The sequence below is a fragment of the Balaenoptera musculus genome, chromosome 10 (genome assembly GCF_009873245.2).
Source record: "Balaenoptera musculus isolate JJ_BM4_2016_0621 chromosome 10, mBalMus1.pri.v3, whole genome shotgun sequence".
NCBI classification, from domain to species: domain Eukaryota; kingdom Metazoa; phylum Chordata; class Mammalia; order Artiodactyla; family Balaenopteridae; genus Balaenoptera; species Balaenoptera musculus.
The window spans coordinates 8634658-8645989 of NC_045794.1; the positions used below are offsets into that span (position 1 = coordinate 8634658).

At 34.1% G+C, this 11332-nt stretch overlaps 1 protein-coding gene across 1 annotated transcript; it reads left to right on the plus strand.

The window, feature by feature from the left end:
- Window positions 1–3448: 3448 nt before the first annotated feature.
- Window positions 3449–8797, plus strand: KLRD1 (killer cell lectin like receptor D1). The gene is made up of 6 exons (XM_036865293.1): window positions 3449–3608; window positions 4940–5032; window positions 5180–5242; window positions 6690–6841; window positions 7622–7725; window positions 8540–8797. The coding sequence occupies exons 1-6, from the start codon at window positions 3602–3604 to the stop codon at window positions 8658–8660; spliced, it is 540 nt and encodes a 179-aa protein (XP_036721188.1). The 5' UTR covers window positions 3449–3601; the 3' UTR covers window positions 8661–8797.
- The last annotated feature ends 2535 nt before the right edge of the window (window positions 8798–11332 follow it).

Sequence of the window (11332 nt, forward strand, 5' to 3'; positions counted from 1 at the left end):
TACTGGTGTGAGGGCAGCAAAGCTTTCAGCAGATCTTGGGGGGAAAGAAGGCTCTAAGAACAGAGATGCAGAAATCTGTCTACGTAAAATGAGGGTTCCCAGGGATATGAGAGGAGCAATGATAACTTCTGCTACAAGTTAAGGTGAGTGGCAGGGGATGTTTGATTATACATATATATTAAGATGCATATTTCTCCTTATCTATGTGGACAAAATGTATCAATTTGTCAAGAAGATGACACAAAGAATCGGATAGTTAAATCAGACTCACAGCATCATCAGAGATTTTACCTAGTAGCAAGAAGATTTACTAGTAATTTCTATGATACAATCACTGTGAAGTACAGACCAAGTGGTGAGAAGTACAAGCTTGCCAGTGCAGCCTGCCAGGTCCTTCCTTTCCACCTTAGGATGTACTGTGGTCCAGACTAACAGATTAACATATGAGGGTCCAAATGATGCTTGTGGCTGCACCACAAACACAAAAGGAGATGCTATGGTCATTATACATCTCCATTTCATACTCAGATGGTTATATAGTTTATGACACATTTTTCTAGGAAGCCATGCTCCATAAACCAATAGATCCCAATTCCATCTCTTATTTTATTTTGTTTTGACCATAAACCATTTTAGGCAATCTAATACATCCTCCTAAAAACAGTCCATGATAAGGATTTTGGCAAGCAAAACCCACTAGTGTTGGCTAGTAGGTTTGTCATTAACACGTGTTTCCAAGGAGATTTTATCAGATCAGAATCCTTTTTTTTTCTTTTCCCAGGGAGTCCCTCCCCTCCCTTTAAAGGAGAATAATTTGCAACTTGATGCTAGCAATTTTCTTTCCACTCAGAGAATGCACACATTTTCCAAGTCATGAGATCAAAGTAAATTTCTCATTTGGGACCATTGGAATATATATTATTACTGTGTTCTGGAACATTTTAGTTATACATTGTTAGGCAGGGAAAAGACCTCACTGTTTATAATTAAACTGACGTTCATTTATTTTCCTCAGCTCTTTGTTCAGATTTGAATGATCTTTTAGTTATTGGAGTCATTACTTGCTTTGAGCGAGGGCAGTAGTAAATTACAGGGAAGAAAAATTGTATTTGCCTACAATGGACACTAGGGCAGAGGAGATCCTGCAGAGAGACATGCATTTTCTGGAAGGACACCTAACATTTAACAAACAAACATGTAAGTGAAGCTGAACATTTCAGTGGAATTTCCATCTGAGTTCTCTCTGCAACAGACCCCTATAAAGGTTTGAGTGAAAAGTTTATTTGGGATTTGTGGTGGATAAAGGTAGGGAGTGTTGATACAGGAAAGGGAAGGCAGAACACACTATAGGTCATTCTCTTAATCTAGATACTAGAGGAGGAGACTGGAACCCAACACTGTTGAAAGATTCTGGGAAATAGGAAAAAACACAATCTTCTAAATTGCTTCACATTCAGGTCAAAGTTGCTGAACTACACCAAATCCTGAGATTCGTTGCCTGAGGGCCATCTAGGTGAGAATTCCTTAGTACTTCTGGACTGTCATGTGTGAGAGCAGCAAAGCTTTCAGCAGTTCCAGGAGGAAAAAGTCTGCAGACACAGAGTTGCAGATACTGATTGGCCATAGTTTACAAATATTCCGAGGGATATGGGTGGGGAAATGAAAACTTCTGCTCCAAGTGGAGATAAATAGTAGAGAAACTGACACAAAAACAATTCAACTGCCTATGTGCAAAAATGGACCAATCAACCAGGGTCGACAGTTCAGAAAGAATTAAAGGGAGTTTTATATATCTATATCTATATCTATATCTATATCTATATCTATCTATATCTATCTATATATATATATACACACACACACACACACGTACATATCATGTATCTCTACCTATCTATCTATATCTTGTGTGTGTGTGCATGTGTGTATTCAGTTATCTTATTTGTGACTTGAGCTTAGAGTTGTTGGACTGAACACATCTTTGATGGATTTTGATTTCTGAGTTAGTGAACTAAGATAGAGACAGAGAGCAAAAAATGAGCAAAATTAGGGAGTTTTTGCTAGTTCAGCTTTGTGCAACATTAAAACAGAAAAAATAGACTTTAAGAAGGCACAGTTTCATTTATATCACCTCTTTCAACTTGGATTTGTGTAAAATCTGGATGAAGAATTTTCACATTCTCGAGGAAGGATCTATGTTTTAGCTATTTTGGTGATTCAGTGAAAGCAGCCCCATGCACACAGTGCAAGTTAAAAAGATGGAAAACTTTTAGCTTCATGGAAACCAAGAAATCAAATCACAGTTCTGGTTTTTTGTTTCTCTTCTTCTTTTTAGTTGAAAAGTCTGTCTTTTACAAAAGGGCTCATCTATGGTAATATCATAATGCTTAAAAATAAACAATATAAATAACAAAAAAACTTGGGAGTTATTTTTTGTGTGGGGATGAATGGTTGGTTGTATTTCCTGACTCTTAATCGTAGATCAAGGTCTCTGTTCTCGACTCTTAATCTGCCTATCTGCCCCTCTTTTTAAATTCCCACTGTTAAGGTTACGCTTCTGAGGACAAAAATGTATAACTTGAATTATCTCTATATTATCTGAATAACACTGTAAATGATTATAATAATTAACATATTAGTAAAAATAAGGAGAGTCAAGATTAAATGAAACTTCTTAAGGCTGTTGTGAATAAGGCACTACGTGTGGGCTTAGGGCAGCTGAGGCAGTCATAGTGCGTGTGTGTGTGTGTGTGTGTGTATGGGACGGTCATGGGAAGTCCGTCTGATTCTACCTTTTTTATCTTTGCCTTCCATACTTGAGTTAATGAGGCAGGAATCAGAAGCACAGAATGAGAGTTGGAAAATTCCAACGACTCTGTACTAAAGAAAATAAATGAAAATCAACAAAACATATAGATACAGAGAGATAGGCTTAATTTGAAATATATCACATAGGTGCTCTAGAGAAAGACTACGAGGGTTTCAAACATAAGTGACCTTTTTCTAGTACTTAGCTTTACTATACCTTACTTTTCTCATTGGTAAAACATGTATATTTATATATCTTTATTATTAAGTCATTTTCAGGGATAAATAAGCTAATATACGCCGAGTGCTTTAAACTATGTTTGGCATACGGTAAATAATAGACATTTCTCATTATTAAAAGAGGAAAATTATGTGTGGAATTTTATTATACCAAGTAAATTTACCTTGGGTTTGCTTATATTTTCCATTTTCCAAGTAATTTTTTTTAAGATGACTTTGATGTTCAAACATTAAAAAAACTTCCTCTCACCTTCTTTTGTGATAGTCAAAGGGTGTGCATTGCACAAATTCAGTGAGAATTTCCTGTATTGTGGTTCCGGAAACATTTTAGAAGATAGTGATTTTACTGCTTCTTGTTCATACTACACATCCATGTCTCATCAGCAGATGATGCAAGCACACTTGAATACACAATTTTTCTTTTTTTAAAAATTTCTTCATACACAACTTTCAGGTTCCTTAGCCTCCAGCTCAGCTCCGTGATCTAACCCAGTTCTTCTTGAACAACCAGCCATTGTGCCTTTCCTGCATCGACACTGGAACAGCATTTCACATGGCAGGTATGTGCAGCCCAAGTCATAAAATGAAAAAATAAAAATAACCAGGAAAAATATCTTGTGGGTATGGTTAATTTGAGGCAACGCTTTAAGAAAAAAGTATACATTTTTAGCCTTCCCGTGTATCTGCACTTTCTAGTTTAATTACATTTTTCTGATTCTTCATTCTGTAACTTAGAAATGCTTTTGTAAAGATTTTTCCAACAGGTTTAAAGAGTGGATTCTGACAGGGATAGCTCTAAATTCTGATTGGAATCTGAATTTACCAGGAAAAATATAAACAACATAATTCTAGCACGAAAATAAATAGAGAATGTTAAATATTATCAACAAAATGTTTAAAAGTGTTTTGTTTTTTTTTAATTTACCATTTGTGTTGTGACATCCCCAAAACCACCCAGATTAACAGTTTGACACATTGGACTGTTGTGAATGACAACACCCTTTGGTGCACTAATATTAATGCAGAATCTCCTGATGCTAAATTATTTTAGGGGAAAAGCCTGTGAGCAAGTAATTTTTGGTATGAGAAGATGTAATACATGTAAAAAATGATTCCTGTAAAAAAGTGGTTTTTTACGTATCATAATTCAATGTACTGTGAAATGAACTCAGGTTCCCAAGTTATTACCGCTACATCGGTTGGGGAACCTCTCATCACACCGTGTCTTCTCTTCACGGTACAGCCTCTACAAAGCTATGAGCAGCCTGACATTTCTCAGAGTAGTGAATACACTGAGATTAGCAGAAGGACACACTCGCAAGTAGTATTGATATTATTGTAACAATGATGGAATATGTTAAATGAAAGACTCTGGGTCTAGGCAAACTTTCATTTGATTTCTGACTTGGGTACTTAATAGCTCTGATTCCTTGAGAAAATAACATTATTAATGGATCCTACATTTTCTCAGCTACCTAATGGCAATCAGATTCTCTATCTTGTGATTTTTTTGTTGCTGTTACAAAAATAAGAGTTTGTTATATCAGCCCACAAGACCGAACTTGGTGCCTGTTGATCTCTTTTTACTACAGATCTCTAAGCTTCTTTGTCAAATTAAAAAATAAATGGTAAGTACAGTTTGATAAGATAGAGCTGATAAAGAGGAAAAGGTATGGATAATCTCACTGAAGAATAAAGTTCATCATATAAAATTTTTTGTATTGGGTGGAGTTCTGAATGGAATGTCTTCATTTTCCAACATTTCATTGGCAAAATGATTGGGTTATTTAACCAAGGAACTTTTTGGGTTCTCTCACTGGTTTCTGCTTTTAAGAACTTCAGCTCCTGTGTTTGTTCTTTAAATCTTTATCCTATCTCTCTTTCTTTATAGCTTTTCAGACCACTCCATGGAGGCTGATTTCTGGGGCCTTAGGAGTAATGTGCCTTTTGTTGGTGGCTGCTTTGGGAGTTTTGTTGAAAAATTGTAAGTTTTTCTAGTCAAGACTATATAAAAAGATCAAAATTGTGATGAAACTGTCTTACAGTAAAGGTTTCATTTTGCTAATGCATAATATTTTGTTATTTCATAAACCTGTGTCTGATGAAGTAAATTTCTAATCACTTCTTACAGCATTTACTAAACAAAGTATTCAGCCAACATTCTCTCCAGGACCCTCCACAGATCTCCGGGAAGGTGGGTTCCATACTTTGGAAAACTTTAGTGCTGGTAGAGAATGAAATATTCTTGTTTTTCTTACACAGAAGCATGAAGGGATATTATGCTTAGTAATAGAAATTATAGGATAGTCTCATTTTACTGCTAACTTAAGAATTTATTAAATTACATTGAATGTGTGTCATTTATATATGAAGTAATAAGGAAAATATTAGCCTGAAGTGACCTATTTTTCCTATGTGACTGCTCATGTTTAAGTAACAAAAGCAAATTACAGTAAATATTGTAGCTGATCCTAAGTGCCTGCGTGTGTTTCATAACCCATACTTTGATACCTCTTTACCTTTACCTCCGCTTCTTCCATAACTCAGAAAGAAGCACAGAGATTTCTGCAATTCTAAACTCTACTTAACCAGGGAATGTCAGCTCAAAGTCCAAGTTTTTAAACATATCTTTTCCTAAATGATGTCTCACCATCTTCTGTGTTCATATAGCACTTCCTTCATATCTTTTTTCCCTCAGCGTTTTTCCAACTTTATTGAGATATAATTGACATATGACATCGTGTAAGTTTAAAGTGTACAATGATTCACTTATTACAATATTATTACCACCATAGCATTAACTAACACCTCCATCATGTCACACAACTATCATGTCTTTTTGTGGTGAGAATGTTTAAGAAGCTCTCTTGTAGCAACTCCCAAGTATATAATACAGTGCTGTTAACTCTAGTTACAATGATGCACAGTAGATCCCCAAAACTTAATCATCTTCTAAATGGAAGCTCGTACCTTTTGACCAACAGCTCCCCATTTCCCCCACATCCCAGCCCCTGGTAGCCACCATTCAACTCTACAATCTCAGCACCATTCATTTGACAAAGATTTGAGTGCTTACCACATAATATGACTTTTATCACTGAGGATGGTAAATGTTGAAGACACTATCACTAGTAAACTGGATGGTCAGACTTCAAGCTAAGTGCTTTATTAACTTCATTTTGAAATAAAATATCCAGAATTATCTTCTGACTCAGGAAATATGCTAAAATGCTTTCCTCCTTTACATATCTCTTTTATCTAGTTCACTTTTAATTACACAGCAGAGATCAACTTTGGGTCACTTCCTCAAAAAAGGTTCTTCTAACCGCCCCCCATCCTATACTCTGCTACACAATATTTGAACATACTGAATTTCTTGTGTATACTTACACAAATTATCATTAAATATAATTCATAAATGACTGAAATTTGTATAATTCTGTCTCTATCTCTAGAATATAATCTTCATGAGGAAGAAGGGTCATGTCTGAGTCATTCAGATTAATATCCCCTGAACTGTGGTGTATGCAGTAAATTCTCAAAGAATAGTTGTAGAAAAAATTAAATAACAAGTGAGTAAATAGCACTGAAAAAAACTGAATCTCCAATGTCATCAAGTCATGTTTTGTTTTTTCTCTTAGGATCTGGCTGCTGTTCTTGCCAAGAAAAGTGGCTTGGCTACCAATGCAACTGTTACTTCATTTCTAATGAAGTAAAAACATGGAAAGACAGTAGAAATTTTTGTGTTTCTCATAATTCCAGTCTACTTCAGATACAAAAGAGAAATGAACTGGCATGTATTTAATTCTGATTTTTCTACATTTTTTTTGACCTAGGAAAGTATTATCTAAGTAAGCTGAATACTTTGTTTCAAGTCTTTAATCAGATAGTAAATAGGCAGTTATATTTGAGCTAATTTCCTATACTTTGAAACAGTCATAAAATCTACAGAAAATTTCTCAAAGATTTACATTATGGGAATGTGACAGATAAAGTACAAGAAACTTTTTAGAGAGAATTCAAAGAATAAATAATAGAGCATTATTTTTATTCAAAGAACTTTGAATTTTTAGCGCATTAATTGAATTTATAATTTATTTTGTAATTATATAGCTTTTGTTATCACTCTTGGATATAACATGGAATGAATATGAAGAATATTATAAAATAATTACCCAACTCTTAAGAAAAAGTGAAAATTTTCTCTAGCTCCATGCAGAACCTGTGCTAAGATTTATCCCTCAAGATACTGTTGATTTGAGATCAAATTTGATTGCTGATCCCCAGTGAAGGAAGTGTTCCATGAAAGCTCTAATTCCCTTTATGACGTTTTTCATTCTTTCAAGAAGTGAGATTTTGTGGTATGTTTTCCTCCATAAATAAATGGGCTTGATGAATGAGAAATATGAGGCATGTGACTTGACTATACCTCCTAAATTAAAAGTTAAAACTGATTTTAGTTTGTATAATTGAAAAACTGAATCTGAATACTGGACACTGACTTTCTTAAAAGTACATGATCCCTAGAATAGATTCAAAATAGGTTAATATGTTGGCCTTTGTTTCCAAACAGCATTTTATGAACTCCAGTTCCTATTATTACTGGATTGGACTCTCTTACAGTGAAGAACATCATGCCTGGTTGTGGGAGGATAATTCTACTCTCTCCCAAGATCTGTAAGTTTCTGGCATTCAAAACCTTTTTCTGTTCTTTTTGAGTTTATCCTTAGATCTGATCAGAGAACGTAACATCCAGGAACACTGTAGGTAAGATATCCTGTTTAGGACATGAGAATACAGAAAAGAGAATCGATACAACAGAATAACAATTTTAGTCCCAACCACAACACCCAAGTGTATGCTCAAGTGACATGAAGTTAGTGTACTTGTGACTCTAAAAGAGCTTTTGATGTATGCTTTTATTTCCTGCCTTGGTACAAGCACTTGGATATGTATGTACATGTACAGATTCTCACATACACAAAAGCCGTCCAGAGAAAAGAGTATATCCACTATTTTCCTTATTCTGGTGGAGCCCAATATTCTCCGCATCATCCCATATTTCAAACATTCTGGGCTTATTTTCTGTGTATTTGTAATCTTCAAATCTCATTTTCATTCATAAACGTGGGATTTACAGTATCATACAATGACAGGTTTTATGCTCTGATTTTTTCCCTAGACTAGATTAGCAGATGCATCTTAGAAGTAAAGTATATAACATATCAAAACCATTAAAAACAACAGCAAAAACAAAAAAATCCCCAACTTCATTGCTATTGATTATTGATGCAATAGCTGAGTTTTTGTAACACTGTACTCTGAAACTGTGAAAACTGACTTGAATGAAAAAAAGATAATGACTCAATGTGGTAATATCTCATTAAAATGCTTTTAAAATTTCTATAGTTCTATCATTTAACAAAAGCATCATCCTTGAACATTCTCATTTCCTTTTCCTAATATATTAAAAAATTCTTCTTCATTACAGATTTCTATCCCTTCACCATCTAAATCTAAAGAACTGCATAATATATCGCCCAAGCGGAAGTGTTTTGGATGTGGACTGTGGAAGTAAATATCGTTATATCTGTAAGCAACAGCTTATTTAGATGTTTCTTGGGGCAGAAGAGGTGTGCAATGAAGATTCAGTATACTTAGAATGGTAACATATATTACTAACTACCTACTTCTGGGATCTGTAAAATGTTTCAAATTGTGTCTTATCAATCATATAATTTTCATATATTTGAAAACGTGTTTAAATTTTTTATCAAGATATAATTGACATATAACATTATGTTAGCTTCAAGTATAAACATAACAATAACTAGACACTAAGTCTAATTAACATCCATCATCATATATAGTTATAATTTTTAAATTTTGCCATGTGTCTTAAAATTGATGAAATGTGTGCCTACACCTAAAATTATAGTCAAGACAAATAATTTCATGAATATTAATGTATATGGTAAATAGTGAATTTAATAGTTTATGCATATATTCTTGGAAATTCTCTCTGCAGAAATTTAAATAAAACTTAATTCATGCCAAATAATATATATCACATCATATCAGTCCTTTGTATGGTGTACTAAATTGAGAAGTCCCATCCTCATCTCTCTTTTTCTGGAAGTAAAAATAATTTTAGTGTTCTTTTTTAATTCTTTCTGGATATCTATACATCTACATGTTCTAATTTAGAGCTGAAAGTGCCATATAATAGCTTCTTCATATGTATCACCTGGCCTCAGAGGGGAACACATTTGTGTGTCTTCTCTTGATGCTACAGAGTTCTGCAGAACAGTTGGAAGTCTTTGGCCAAGTATATGGTCTCACGTGATTGCTTTCATATTTTGCAAGAGGAAAGGGCATCTAAGCCCAGATCGCATAAATTTATAATACTTATTTCTTTACTCCACATATCTTTCTTGCCTTATGCTTATCCATCAGTAAAAAAAGCCATTCTTACATGTACATTGAAGATTTTAATCTCTAGCCAGTCCCCAAAGCCTTTTCCTAAAAGTATGTACCAAAAACTAAATACTGTAAGATGTTACGGAAAAACCCGAACGAACTTTTGGGCCAACCCAATAATTACCTTTTTTTTTGGGTGGAGGAGGGTCTAGCTCATTTTATTGAAGGATTTCTAAATAGGCAAAAGAAGGGGTGGGAACACAATGAGTTCTGATGCCCATCTGACCTGGAAGAGATTTTCCCAACCTCACAGATATCAAAAGTCAATTCCCTTTTTTTAATTGTTGCATCTACATCTTAAAAATTTGTGTATTGACATCTATATTTGCTCTCTAGTTTTATATTTTAATTAAATAATAATAATTAGGAACCCAAAGTTGATTTTTAAAATACAAAGAGTCAGGAAGAGGAAAGAACCTCTTATGTTTTATTTCTCAAAATATAAATATAATAGTACTACAACTTGAACTCTTCACATTCTTGTATGCAGGTTGACTTAGGAAAAATGCACTTAAGCTGTACTATGCAAAATTCAGGATAGACTATAACATCTTTCAAATGTTTAACTTGGACTAAGCGAACATGCATTGCACTTTCTAGATATTTGAAATGTTTTGCCTTTGCTGTCCATGTGATTTTCATAATAATATAGTTTAATCGAATTTAAAAAGAACATTATAGGCAAGCTTATAATGAAAATAAATAGTTTTCTGTTCCAACTGTCCCATCAATCTGTCCTCTTCCCACAAAAAATTTCCTCTGAGGTTTTTGTGTGTTTCTTTGGTTTTTCCTACCTAGAGTGGTTTTCTCTGTAATGAACCAAGGATAGTCTATTTTCATAATTTTTGTCCAGGATGAATCTTAACTGTGTTTATTTAGCCGCATTAAAGTATAGGTTCAAACTGTTACTTTCATATCATCACACTATGAAGTGTACAGAGTTCAATCAGCCTTTTTTTTTTTTTTCTGAGAACTCAAGAACATTTATTACAATGTTGCAAGAACAATGAGGGAACAGAAGGTGTTAAATATGACGGATGATGTCTAATTTCAGAGAGTAATCTATGTCAAAATTGTCTCCACTGAGGGAAGAAAATTCCTGTTGCCACCCAATTATAGCTCAGATGTTTTTTAAAGCTCCCATATCATTTCAGGGCATTATGATGGAAAGTGCTGATTTGAATGAAGAGTACTGGTCACCCATGGCAGTGTCCTTCTCACATCTGGCCCCATCATATTAATCACACTCAGTCCAGGACCATCTGACCCATTTCATTTTTATTATTTTTTCTCCCACTCTTACCTGCATTCTACTTTCCTTCATCCTGAAAATATCTTTGTAGTCCTTGGGATGGGAACAACTTTTTTTATAGAAAGGTTTTGCACAAAATATTTTTTCCCTCTGACCTGACATTTCTGATATATTCTCTGGAATATAGACACTTATTTTTCTTTTGCTCTCTGTTTTTTGCTATGAAATGGGCTAATGTACATGGAAGGATCTAGTTGAATGACTACCTCAATGTTGGATATAGAAGAAAAGGAAGAGGGTAAGGAAATTTGTAAAAAACACACAATATAACAAAATAATATTGCCAAAAGTCAGTTTATTCTTTCTTAATTTCATCCTGTTGCTTTGAATGTCTTATCCATTACCCTGAATGTATGTAATATGGGTTATGTATTGGTGCATAACAAATTACACTAAATTTAGAAACTTAAAACAACACGTTTATTATCTCACACTATCTATGGATCAGGAACTAGGCACGGCTTAATTGTGTTCTTTGTTCAGGGCCTCACA

What these genes read in the sequence shown, in the direction of transcription:
- KLRD1 (XM_036865293.1), top strand. An exon ending in GGGAGTTTTGTTGAAAAATT is followed by an intron (nt 5,033 to 5,179) that starts GTAAGTTTTTCT and finishes CACTTCTTACAG; the next exon opens with CATTTACTAAACAAAGTATT. An exon ending in TCTACTCTCTCCCAAGATCT is followed by an intron (nt 7,726 to 8,539) that starts GTAAGTTTCTGG and finishes TCTTCATTACAG; the next exon opens with ATTTCTATCCCTTCACCATC.